Source organism: Herpailurus yagouaroundi, unplaced genomic scaffold, assembly GCF_014898765.1.
Source record: "Herpailurus yagouaroundi ecotype Mexico unplaced genomic scaffold, PumYag 207, whole genome shotgun sequence".
In the NCBI taxonomy this organism is placed as follows: Eukaryota; Metazoa; Chordata; class Mammalia; order Carnivora; family Felidae; genus Herpailurus; species Herpailurus yagouaroundi.
In genome coordinates, this window is record NW_024412438.1 from 3,591,096 (window position 1) to 3,603,965 (window position 12,870).

General features: G+C 62.1%; 1 protein-coding gene across 17 annotated transcripts in view; it reads left to right on the forward strand.

The window, feature by feature from the left end:
- Positions 1-3,191: 3,191 nt before the first annotated feature.
- LOC121015594 (uncharacterized) overlaps positions 3,192-12,870 on the forward strand; it is a 23,180-nt gene continuing 13,501 nt past the window's right edge. For 3 of the 17 annotated variants that reach the window (XM_040452634.1, XM_040452635.1, XM_040452633.1), the window contains exons 1-3: positions 3,518-3,636; positions 3,768-3,980; positions 6,260-6,337. In XM_040452634.1, coding sequence (XP_040308568.1) covers positions 3,583-3,636; positions 3,768-3,980; positions 6,260-6,337 — 345 coding nt within the window. In that variant the 5' untranslated portion in view covers positions 3,518-3,582. The other 14 variants (XR_005783888.1, XR_005783894.1, XR_005783889.1 and 11 more) reach the window with 13 other exon arrangements.

A 12,870-nucleotide genomic window follows, 5' to 3' on the forward strand; every position in this document is an offset into this window, starting at 1 on the left:
TGTGTGTGTGTGTGTGTGTGTGTGTGTGTGTGTGTGTGTGTCTTTCTTTCAGTCCCTCTTCGGCTACTTCACTGTTGTGTATTATACGCCAGAGGAGCAAACAGGAGGACACATAGAGACAAATGCATTTCGTAGACGTGGAGGTCATTGGCCATAAAGCCCGTCCATCGTGCTGGTCTCTATATACTTTATGTGATCACACATTTTCGTGTTTGTGTAAAAATCTAAGTGCAGCCTCGACATTATGTTTCCCTGCAGGCTTCTGGCTACTGTCTCTTTGGGTGTCTGTCTCTGCCCGCTTCTTTCAAAGATCCTTCCCTTTCTTCATTCTACCACAGCTTAGGTCATCTCCCCAGTATGGCCTTCTTTGAAGTCGGCCTCAGGTGGGGAAAGGTTCTGTTGGGGGGGGGGAGCTAGATGGCCACTTTAGCAGTACTAGAGGGGGACATTTGGAATTGCTGGGGCTGCGGGTATCTCTGGGGACGTGAAAAGGCCTTTGTGGCCACTCAAATGGAGAAGGCCCCTTGATCCACTCGGGGGTGGAAGGCCTCTTCCGAGGGGAACGGAGGAAAGGACGTCGGTGAGGCTATGAAGTCCGTGGCTCCTGCCCGGCCAGGCGGAGGAAGGGGGACCCCGAGTCAGTGGGGCGAGTCCTGGGAACGATTGTAGAAAAAGGAGAAACCCCTCAGGTCCCGCTTCCCAGCCCGAGAGGCGGTGTACAGGAGGCCTGAGTGAGACAGGGCCGGAGCTGGGGAAGGGAGACAGTGATGTGGCTCTTTAGAACCCGAGGCAGCAGGGGACATCTAGGTGGGGAGCCCCACGGAGGCCGGACACCCTGGGGGAGGGGAGGGGCTCCAGTGGGACTCTATCCTCCCTGTGGGCGCTCACCCAGCAGCTGGACCGAAGCAGGTGCCAACACCCCGTGCTTAGTGCCCTTGACTATTTACTAGGTGGGGCAAACAGGGCGGGCACAGGGCCTGGGAACGGGGTGGGCTTTGGCAGCAGCTGGGAGAGCGCCCAGCCCCAGGCCTACGACCAGAACGTCCGGGATGAGCCCATGCCGCCCCCCCACCCAGATAGGCAGGCCCTTGTTTTCTCGCCCAGTCAGGACGCCCCCTCCGTGGGCCCTCCCGAATGTGTCCCCGCTCCCCCACTCCCTTGAGCCGGGCGTCCGTCTCTCCACCTCTGTCACTCTTCACAGCTTCCCTGGCTTCGTCCGTCCCCCTCGGTCCCAGGTCTCTGTCTCTCCACCCTCACCCCACCCTACCTTTGTTAATTCAAAGACTTCTTCCCAGCCCCTCCCTACTCTTCCCAGAAGAGAGCTGAGCAAAATGTCCCCCTCCGTCAGCCCCCTCCTCCGGGCCTGCGGCCCCTCTCCCAGTGTCAGATAATTGCTGGCGTGCGGCTCTGATGCCAGAGCTGGAAGGAGAGGGGGGAGAGAAATAAATAATAATTTGCTTCCATTCAGCGTATATAGGTTACTTGATTTGCATATATGCTAATAATGCTATAATTACCCTGCTGTTCTGGCCTAGGATCAAGTTCTATAAATACATGGGTAGCAGAGTTAGGCCCAGCAACACCACCCCAAATTATAAAGTATGTGTACCCTAAATCCACAAGCCTCTCTTTGTTACAACACAGCCCTCGGAGGTCCTGGCTCCCGGCCGGCCCCTCCTGTGTTCGGAGGAGGGGAGACCGGCCCGGATGAGAAAATATTCTAGATCACATGTGATTTGTATGTACCGATGTTATTATGAATCAGGTGTGACCAGTTTTAGGAAAATCGAAGATCTCCCCCCCACACCCAGTTGTTGAATTACTTGTTATTACCCGGATGCCCTCACCTCCTGTGGGGGGGGGGGCCGTACTTTGGGGTGCAGGTTGGGGCGCAGGAGGAAGACACCTCCCTACGCTTGGGTCTGTTGAGATGTTTAGGAAAGTGCCGGCTACTGGGCGCCGTTCCCCAAAGCTGCCCCCGCACCTCAGCCCCCCCACCCCACCCCACCCCCCACCCCCGTCCCCCCCCCCCCCGCACGTCAGGGGGACGGTGCTCACGGAGCCGTGCAGATGTTTGGGGGACGGCAGAGGTGGGAGGAGGCGTGGGGAACATAAAAGACGCGATCCACAGCTGTCTGCTTTTAATTATAATTATCCCCTTTCGCTTCCTTTCTGGCTAATGAGGGGGGGGATTCGATCTTTTTCTCCCTTTTCTCCCCCTCCCTCCTTTTCCTGGAATTGAGGGGTGGAGTGAGTTCAGGGTCCTCCTCCCCGCCCCCCAGCCCCCCGCTTACTGGGAGAAAGGCAGACTCCAGAGCGTGGGGATAGTGTGAAGAGATTTGCGGGAACAAAGGGAGGACAGGTTTGGGTTGCTGGACACGTCCCTGAGTTGGAGAGACCCCCTCCGCCCCACTGGCACCCTCCCGCCGGCCCCCCAGCCCCCTAGACAAGGAACTCAATGTCTTCCAGCCGGTGAGAAAGGAGCTGAAGGGAGCCCAGGCCTGGAGGGAAGGAGGAGGGAAGGGGTGGGGAGCTGGGGGCGCAAAATTCGTCTCAAAGGATCTTTATTTCTGAGCTAGTGAAGCAGATGTAATCAAGGGGAGAGCAAAGTAATCATAATGGGAGGAATGGGGGGAGGGGGGGCTGAGGCTGGAGTGGGGGGCAGTCTGGCCTTCCCCCACCCGCCCGCTCGGTCTCCCTGCTCCCTGCTCGGGGTGCGGAAGGAAGCTCCGGGCCTGCGGACTCTGACCTAAGCCCTCGGAATCCCGCCTTCAGAGCTCAGGGACGCAGGCCGGAAGGTGGCTGGGAAGGCACCGGGCGGGAGAGAGGCCCCCGCCCCGGCTCAGGGAGGCAGTGGGCAGGGGGGGGGGGGACACTGAAAGCAGTGGGGGAGGGTGAGAGAGGGGAGCGGGCAGGGACTCGAGTGGCCTCCAGGTCTGTGGGACAAAAGTTGGAGGGAGATTTGTGTATGAGAGAGGAGGGGAGGGGGCCTTGGGGAAGGGGGGGCTTTGACAATGAACTTGAGACAAACTTCATTAGCATGCAGGCCTGCTGTCTGTCACGTCGAGCTCAGACTGAGTTCCCAGGCCGGGCCGGGAGAGTGGGAGGGAGGGGAGGGAGGGGCGGGGTGGGGGTGACAGAGGAGACGCGGCCATTGTGCCATCCTGGGCGCCCCCCCTCCGCGTCCAGCAGATATTGGGACCCCGGCCCTGGAAACCAGCCCTCGAGTGGCTCTCCCTCCTCTGAGAACAAGATAATTTATCTCCCACTTTGAATCTGTGGTCCCACCCCTCCCGTCTCCCGTCTAGACTTCCGAGCGCTGGCCTTCGCCGCCCCCACCCTGCTCCCCCTCCCTCAGCCCCCAAGTGTCACTTTGTCCTTCACAACTAAGATGTGGACTTGTGATTCGTCCAGCTGACGGAGACGGGGGTCGGGGGACACCCTGAAACGGCAAAGCGTCCTTCTGCCGTCACTCCTCACCCCCCAACCCGGGACGCTCCCGAGTCCGGAGGTCAGTTCGACCTGGCGGGAGACTGGGGACCGCGCGCTCCCGTCCCAGCCGGTCTCTCTCTTCCTCTGGGGATGAGGGTGGCCGGGAGGAACAATAGCTTCCCTCGCCCCTTCTTCCTGCCTCAGGTTAGAAAAGGCGGCGGGAGGAGGTGGGGACGGGCGAGCGACAAAGACCCCTTCCCACACAGGCATGGGAGCGGGAGAGGAGGGGGCGTCCTCCGGGCGGGCTGTCATTTCGGTGGCCGTGGTGTCTCCAGACAGGGGCAGCACCCCCTCTTTGCTGCCTTCCAGGGAGAGCAGCGGGAGAAAGAAAGAGCGAGGCGAGAGGAATTCCTGAATGGACGGACCGATGCTACGTCACCGTCACCGGGCCGCACCCCCGCGCCACGGGAGGCTGGGAGCCTCGAGAGAGGCAGTCGGGCGGGCGGCAGGGGCCACCGAGCCGCCTCTCCTCCTCCCAGAAGCGCCGGGTGAGTGGCCACGGGAGAGGGTCCTTGCTGCCTCGGCCATGCGGGCTGGGGTGGGATGGGATCCCCTGAAATCAGTCGGGGCGCCCCACCTGGCCCAACGGCTAATGGAGGCGGGCGCGATCATCAGAGAAAGGAAAGGCTGATGAAAGATTTAAGGGGGGGGACCAGAAGGGGTGGGGCGGGCGCGTGCAGGGGTGGTTGGCGGAGCGGGGTCTCCCCTCTTGGGTCCGGGGCGCCCAGGGCAGCGAGCAGAGGCAGCGGCCCTGCCCCGCCTCCAGAGCCTGGGGTGGGGGGGGGCCTCCTTCCGCTCGCCCCGGGCGACCGCGAGACAGCTCACCAAGTTTGTCAATGGGATTCAGGGGAGCTTTAGGGTCACGGTGCTACTGATCCCATTAATCTGCCCCTCCCTCTCTCCAGCAGACGGCCAACATCTTAATGCCGGTACCAGAGGAGGGGCGGGAGGGGAGCGGAGTGCGGATGGGAGGGAAGAGAAAATTCTTCTGTATCTGGACTCCTGACCTTTCCTTTCCTGGCTCTGGGCCTCTCCGCCCTACAGACCTCAGCTCTTAGGAAAGGACCAAGTCTGAGGGGCTGGGGGCACGAGGGGGAAAAGGAGCCACGTTCCCACACAGGGGGAGACCAGAATTAGGGAAAAAAATCCAAGAGCATTTTGTAGGATTTAGATTAATTCAGTTCCTCCTTCGTCCCCGCTTTTCCCAAGAGCTGGCAGGTGGGAAAGGGGCTGAGGGGAGCTGAAAGGCAAGTGAGGTGTTGGGGCCCGAGCTTTGGGGAAGGAAGGGGTAAGAGCCCTCCCCATCCCCTCCCCTGCCCATCTGATGCCGTCCTTAATCTCTTGTTTTTTCAGAAGGGCCAGGGGATGTAGACAGAAGGCACTGGTGTCCCCACCTGCACGGGGCTTCCTGGGGGCAGGCTGGGACCACTGTGGGGCAGTGGGGGCGGGAGGCCCCCAGACCACTTCTGGTCTCCCAGAGGCCAGATTGCTGGGAGAAGCCGAGGCTGTGGGTCACCAAACATACACACGCTCTGTGACCCCCCAGCACAGACCTTGTCACCGTGTTTCCCTGGGCACTATGTGTATGTTTTGGGGGTGGGGTGGGGTGCAGGGCAGGGCTCAGCAGGGAGAGGCACACACAGGGACCCCACGACTCTCTGATGAGGGCGGAAGGAGCCGGAGGCCCCCAGCTGTGTCTGTGTCCATTTTCCAAGGGGTCTGCAAGCTGGAGGGTTGGTGCCTCTTTGGCTTGAGGATCATTTCAGAGGGAACATCCCTTTATGCATGGGTGGGCTGGCAGAGCTGAGGCTGGGAGCAAGGGGGGGGGGGCATTCCAAGCACTCCTTCTAGAAATCAGGCTTGGAGGTAAGACTTACTCCTGACCCCTAGCCTTCCTTTTTATGGTTTCCTCTGCATTAAGGTAGATTATCTTCCTGATTAAAAAAAGAAGGTGAGGAAGTTGTGGAATTGAGTTTGAGGCAGAAAGATTCACCACCTTACCCCCCCCCCACACACACACATGCGCGCACACACACCCACACGCACACACAAATACACTTCCCTTAGTGTTTCAGGAGCCGGGTCACCCAAGTCATTCCCCTAAATAAAAATTCAGCCCGAAAGCAAAATACTGGGCCGGGAGAGTAGGTTCCACACCCAACATCGAAATGAAAAAGCTGCTTTGTATTCTCACCTCTTGTGTGTGTGAGCCGGGGGGGGGGGGGGAGCAGAGGAGGAGAGGGGAGGCCAGCTCCTGGATCTGCTCCTGCGGATGGGAGCTCTAGAAAGCTCCCCCGCGATATCCTGAGGGCAGGGCGCTTTACAGCTTGTAATGCGGTCGGATCTGGACGGAAAAACAGAGGCTTGCCCCCGGGTGGGTCTTCCCTTCTGTCCCGAGCAGAGGGGGCTGCGAGGAGAGAGTGTCCGGCTGGGCGAGGGGCTCCTCCTCCGGGACGAGCGAGCAAGCGAGGGCCTTTGCTTCGCTTCGGACGGAGGCACAGCAGGCTGTGAGTGGGGGCTGAGGACACGGGGTCCAGGCAGCTTGGGGCTGGAGAGTCCCCGGGCTGCCCAGGGCCCTGCCCCTCCTGCACATCTAGGCTTTTCTCTCCCAGCTGCTGCCCTGTGCTGCCCGGAGGGCTGGTGACGGACGAGGGCGGGACTGTGGAGGAGGGAGAGATGGGAGGGGGCAGGGTGGCAGGGAGATGGGGGGACGGAGAGAACCGGAGCCACTCCAGGACTGTAACCTTCGCATTCTCCTCCTTGGCAGGGCTGGGCGTCCGGAAGCAGCGGCCTCGGTCCGGGTCCGGTGTCACCGTCATCGTGGGCGACCACCTTGGCTTTTAGGGTATTTATCTCATTTGTTTGCTTTCAATGGAGGGGCAGGCGGGGGAGCTGGCCCTGTATGGCCTCTGTGTCCTCTCGTTGTCCCCACCTCGTCAGGTCACCCTGCCTCTTCCAGCTGTGGGCTCTGACTTTGCTCCACTCTGATGGCAGTAAGACCTGTGGAGCCTTGATGATGGGAGGGAGCGAGGGAACGAGGGCCCCCCCTGCGCCCAGTTCCGCGAGAGGGAGGAGAGGCCCTGGGGATTCAGGGGGCCCTTCCCCTTCTCTCAGCGGCTCCTAAGGGCGGCAGCCGGGGGACCCCGGGGAGGCGCGGAGATGTCTGTACCCGGTGACAGGTGAAAGAGGAGGGCGGTGCGGGTTGTGCTGAGCCGGATCCGGGAAGCAGGCACGTGAGGGTGTATGCCTCCGGGAGCATCCGACGCTCCTGCTGGGAGGGCCGAGGACATACCCTGGCGTTGGCCTGTGCGTGTGCACAGGCTTCTGTGCGTGTGTGTGCAGGCACAGCGCCTTACACACCCGCACTTTTGCCCCTCAAGGAGGCCATTTGCGGATGGTGGACCCTCTGCTATCTCTGTCTCCTTGTCCTCACCTCCCCGGCTCCATAGGGCTCGGAGGCGAGCGGGCGAGCGCACCGCCTGTGGGTTTAAGGGAGGACCGGGGGCAGGAGGGGGCAGCGCTCACAGAGGCCGGAGGAATTCTCAGGCTGGCCTCTCACCACGAGAAAAACACTGTCTTGGGGGCAGGGAAGGGCGGCAGCCCCAGCGACAGGATCCTCCAGATTGCGTCCCCAAGCCCTCAAACCTCCTCTGCCCTTATGGAGGTAGACGGATTGGCGTCCCCCAGAGCATCAGCATTTCTTTTCCTGCCAATTCTTGCTTTCCGAGTCGCCATCCCACAGACAATGCAAATATTCCATAGCAAAAGGATAATGGGTGGCAATGTTCATAATAAGGATGCACTTAAAAGGCAGAAATAAATACCTGAACCCACCTCCTCCAACCGCGGCTTCCATCTGTGTCCTCAAGGCAAACTCCTCTGGTGACTGAGACAAAGAAAAAATATGCTTTTTATTTAATTACCTGAATATTTCACGAGCGTGGCTTAACGCCAAAATGTATTCTGGACCCAAGGTATAAAAATCTGTCCAAAAGCTGCATCCCGAGAGCACAATTGAGGCCATGTTTTTCTCTACGTGGGCTCTTCAGGCACAGACAATGGGTGGGCATCGGGACGGGGACCGTGGCGATGGGGGTGGGGCAGGCACTGGCAAGGGACAGGCTCCAAGCTGACTGAGACACTTCCACACTCAGATCGACGCCAGGGACTTGGGGGGCTCTCCCCGCAGCACCCCCAGAATCTCCCTGGAAGGACGGGGTGGGGTCTGCAGGCCATGGCTCTAGAACAGCGACCGCAGTGGAGAGTGCTGTGGGCTCGGGTGGAGGCCTTTTTGGGGACACTGAGGCTGACAGGCCAAGCAAAAGGGGACCTCAGGCCCCCTCTTGCTCTAGCGGCCGCCTCCCTCAGGCCTGCTGCTTCTGGTCCGAGATGGCGGAAGGGTCCCCTGCGGCCAGAGGAGCCGACACAGGCGGCGAGGTGGCCCCACCCCTCCCCTCCCACGCGGATCCCACTCGGGACACGCATTTTGGCAACACCCTCCCTCTCCACCCACAGCGCGTGAGAGCAAACCCAGACGGGCAGGGGCACCCACAGGTGCAGGCTGTCACTCCTGGGCGCCCACCCGGTGTCAGACCCCCGAGACCCCAATGAATGGCTGTGACTTCGCCTCTGTCCCCGAGGGCGGTCTCCTCTGCTCCCCTTCAAGTAGTTTCCTTTCGGAAGCTGGAGTGCGGGCGCTGGCTGTGCAAACCAAGCCCGGCTAAGGTGCCAGTGGAGGTGGGGGGGGGGAGTGTCTCTGCCTCCCTCAAGGCTTACAGCCCCGTGCCCCTGGGAATGAGCCCGAGGGGACCCCACTCGCCGCCACCCCTGAGCGGGAGCCCTGGGAGTTCGAGTCTGCCCACACAAAACCGAACAGAACGTTGCTTCATCCGGAATCTGGACAGATAGGGTGATTCCGACTTAAAGTAATCTCCATTTTCTTTTGTGGGGGACTCCTTAAATGTGGACGCTGTCGGGGTTGAGGTGCTTCTGTAGAACCCACGGCAAGAGGCAGAGGACCCAGCTCTTTATCTAGCTATTTGGGGGAGATTGGGAAAGGTACCCGTTTCTTCCCAGACCTCAGTTTTTCAGAACCTCAGCTGAGTCTGATGTTGGCCAATAGGGGTGGGGGTGGGGGCTCTCCACGGGGCAAAGAAACCTTTCTGTGTCTACCTCCCCTACCCCCACAAAATTATAGCAGTGGCTGAAAGAGAAGGAAGGTTCATGCCGATCCCCACTCCGAGCTCACAGCGCTGCTGGGTGGCTCTGGGGTAAGGGGGGGGGGGGTGGGGCTAAGCCTGGGCCCACGGAGGGGAGGGGCCCCGCTGGCATTGGTGACAGAAGAGAACGGAGCAGAGCCTGTTGGCGAGCGGGAGAGCCAGCTCTTTCCCACCTGCCACCCCGGCCTCGCAGGCACTGGGCCTCGCAGGCACTGGGCGAGGGGGCTGGGAGGCCGAGAAAGTTCGCCTAGGGTGCTTTTAAGGGACCTTGCGGGGAGGCTGGGGGCAAATGCGGAAGTATCTGTAGGGGAAGCTGGTGTGTGTGTGCGCGAAGTGTAGCCCTATTGAGGGTTACTGGAACGTCTGGAGGGTATTGGGTATCTTATAAGGGGGTGTGAGGTCGTGTACCTAGAAATATTGGGGGAGGTCTGTAGGTGGGAAGCTGGAAGGCTGGAGGGGCCTATAGTTTCTCTGGGGCCTGTTTTGGAGGGTGCATTTAAGGAGTGCGCCTAGCGGCACGCCAGTAGGGTAGGTTTATCTGTGAGTGTTTGGGGAAGGTTCCACTTTTCTGCAACTGAACTGGGGCAACAGAGACCCCAGTGCACGCCCCCCCCCCCCATGCTCCATTTTGAGTTCGAGGGGCACCTGGGAGGTTCAGGCAGAAAAAGCAGGCAGTGGGCACCTGACCTCTTTTATTTTTTCCCCACTGTTGGCTGCTGTGCTCCCAGTTCCGAGAGGGTAAAGAATTGATGCTGTGGAAGCTTCTAGAAAGCCTTTCCCTTAGGTAAGGGTCCTGAGACCCTCTGGAGGCTGACAGAGGGGGAAAAAAAAAGCTGTGCCAAGCACAGTCCCGAGACCTGGGGAAATCAGGCTGTCTGCTTCAGCCCCATACTGCCGCTTGGGTAGGGAAACTCAGGCCCCTGGCCTTTACCCTATTTCAAAATGTCCCCCACCTCACAATAACGTAGTGGTTATTCAGACATTCTCCAACCTTTGAGGGGTGCATAAAATGAAACCCATTGGCCACTGGCTTGCATCTAACCAAGGCGAATGGTGTTCAGGCTCGGCTTTGTCCTAGACTGTGCAGAGAGGCGAGGCCCTGGAGTGGATAAAACCGTCTGGCTGGGCCTGCTGGGGAGACCCCAGGTCCCCCGGAGCGCTCCTCTGTTGGCATAGTGTTCAAGGACAGCAGGTGATAGGGATCGGCCCTTACCAAGCAGACACACAGGCTCTAGGTATGTAAGTCGTAGGAGTTTTTAGCAAAGGGACCGAGAGTAACGTGGTTGGAGGGGCGTGACAGCTCCGGAAGGGAGTTCGCAGAGCCGAGGACCAACGCGACTCAGCTAGGGCCCCGCAGCTCTCCCAGAGAGCTCTGCCAGGCAGGGAGAATCCGGACTCCCCCTGCGGGGAGACGCGAGCTGCCCCGGGTTGGGACGCTGCGTTTTCTGATTCTCTGGGCCAGATGGGGAGCCAGGTCAGGGAAGCCCGGAACTTCAAACCCCAGCTCTCCAGACACCCGGAGCTGGCGCGGAGGTGGGGGCGCAGGGCTCGCCGTTGGAGGCGCACCAGGAAGGGCAAGGGAGAGAAGGCGGTTGCAAGGGCCTCCGTGGCAGATCTGTGGATGCTGCCCGGGTTAATGCCAGCTGGGACCCTCCAGCCTCCTCCACCTGGAACCTTGGTGCAGCGAGCAGGTTCCGAGAGATGCCCGTCCCCGCACAGCAAAGAGGGAGGCCCTGTCTCGCTCAGACTAACTTCCAGAATCTCTCCCTCCCTGTTTGGGGTTGAAAACCAACAAGACAGGTTTCCGCCCGTCCTGAAAGGTTAGGATCCCAGTCTGGAAGGGATCAGAACACAAGCACAAAGGATATCCTGAGCGGAGGCGGCAGGTGGGGGCAGAATCTCCAGTTATCTGGTTCTTTTTGAGATTTCACCGATCTCTTTTCCCGTCTCTGCCCCCACCCCCACCCCTGGACCTGGTGCAACGTGTCTGGGGCCCAAGTGGAAAATGTAGGACCTCCAGAAAGAGGGAGGATTGAGATCAAAACCCCAAATGGCAGCGGATGGGAGATGGCAGGCGGGTCTCGGGGTGGGTGAGGCCGCAGGAGGCTGGGAATCCGCACACAGAGGTAGTAGTTCCTCCCCCACCCCGTTCTGGGGGGGGGAGGGGCGCCCCAATTGCGCGCTCCAGCTCTTCCAAGGCAGGGGAGGGGCGGGGCCGGCGGGGAGACGAGGTGGTGACGTCAGACGTGGCGGAGCCAATCGGAGGCTGGCCTGGGGAGGGAGCGTGAAAGGATGAATGAAAAGTCCGGAGCCGGAGCGCGCCCGGGCCAGAGCAGCGGCCGCCGAGGAGGCGGGAGCTGGGGAGGCGAGGCCCGCCCGGCCGTGCTGGCCGCGGCTCGGCGGAGGCTGAGACCCGCGGGAGCCTGCACCCCGCGCCCGATGAGCCCTGGCGCCCCGGACCCGGGCCGCGGCTCTCCGTGGCGGGAACGCGCCGGGAGGACGGCGCGGGAGAGCTCGATGGGCGCCCTGGGCTCCATGTAAGTGGCCTGGCCGGCTCGGGGCCGCAGGTGGGCGAGCGCCAGCGTCCAGCGTGCCGGCGCGCCCGCCCCGAGGGGCCGGCCGAGCCCCACACCCTCCTCCGGGCTGCCCGCCGGGACCTCCGTGACGATTCCCGTTCTCGATCGGAATCCCCGCCAAGCCCCAGGGGCACCTCCCGCCTCGCCCCCCCCCCCCCCCCCGCCTCGGGCCCCCGGCCATTTTCACAGCCTTGGCGGCTTTGTGGACCTCTTTGTACAAAGCCATTTCTCGGGGGGTGGGGGGGGGCGCGGTGGGGCCTGGGGCCCGCTCACCTGCACCGCCCGCCCCATCTCGTGGGTGCTCTCCCGGAACCCCTCCCGGGTGGGGTCTCTGCCCTTTTCTTCTCTCCCCGAGGCGCGCTTGGGAGGCTCTGGGGGCGCCCACCCCGCACCAGCCTGCCTCCCTCCCGGTTGCCGGGATTTCCTGTTCCCTGCCGGGACGCTGCCGGGGCTTCCCCCATGATTCGCTGCTCCCCCAACCCCCGCGGGCAGCGGGGTTCCAGCCCTTGGCGAGCTGGGGGTCCCCGCGGCTCCCACGCAGAGGCTTGGGCTGTGGGGCGCGTCCCGCAGCCTCCAAGGGAGGGCGGCGGGGACCCCGTGGGCTGGCCGAGGCCTCCGCCGCGGTCCCTGCGGTCTTCCCGGGTGGCGCGAAAGCCCGCGAGTCGTCCCTCTTCGTGCGGAAGGACCCGCCGAACTCGCGCTTCTGGCTCGGATGGGGAAACCGGGCGTTCGAAGCTTCTCGGGTCCGGGGGCGATCCCTGGGCCTCCACGCCGGCGGCGCCGCGTCCTTCCACGCCCTTTTCGGTGTCCGTGGTGCCTGTGTCCTGTACTCCGGGTCCCTTTCCGTCTTGGGCTCCGTTTCTCTCTCCGCCCCCACCTCCACCCCTGTGCCCTCTCCCACCTCCACCGGCGGGCGTCCGGGGGCGGGGGCGGCGGCGGCGGCGGCGGCGGCCGGGAGGCTGCGTGGAAGAGGCAGCGGCAGCAGCCAGGAGGCGGGGTTGGTTGTTATCTTTGGTTATCTAGCTGTATGAGTGGTGTGGAGTCTTCATAAAGCTAGATAACCGAAAGTAAAAATAACCCCATACACTGCGCAGAGGGCCCCGGGAAAGCTGGCCGCACGGACGGGCGGGGGGCGGGCTAAACGAGGGGCTGGGGGCGCGAGGACCCCCGGGCCGCGCGGACGAGAGGAGGAACCGGTGGCCCGCGGGCCTCAAGACCGCACCCCAACCCCGGGCGGCGCAGAGGCGCCGCGCGATCTCACGTTAGCCGGGTGCTCTGGGGGGGAAGGTGAGAAAGGGGCGGGTGGTTACCTCAGAAGGGGCCGCTCCCCCCCCCCACCCCCGGCCAGCCGTCTGCGGAGTGGGTCAGTGCGGGGGGGGGGGGGAGGGGGGGGAGGGGGGGAGCCGCTCCAAGGGAGGGATCTGTTGAAATCTGGTTGCAGGGTTATTTGGGACAGTGCCTCAGGCTCCGGGCCCAAGCCTCTCTCGGGGGCGCTGGCTTATCCACAGCTCTTGGGGTGGGAGCTTTGGGGGAGTGCCCCCCCTCTCAAGGAGAAAAGGAAAGAGCAGGGTCTTTGCTTAAAT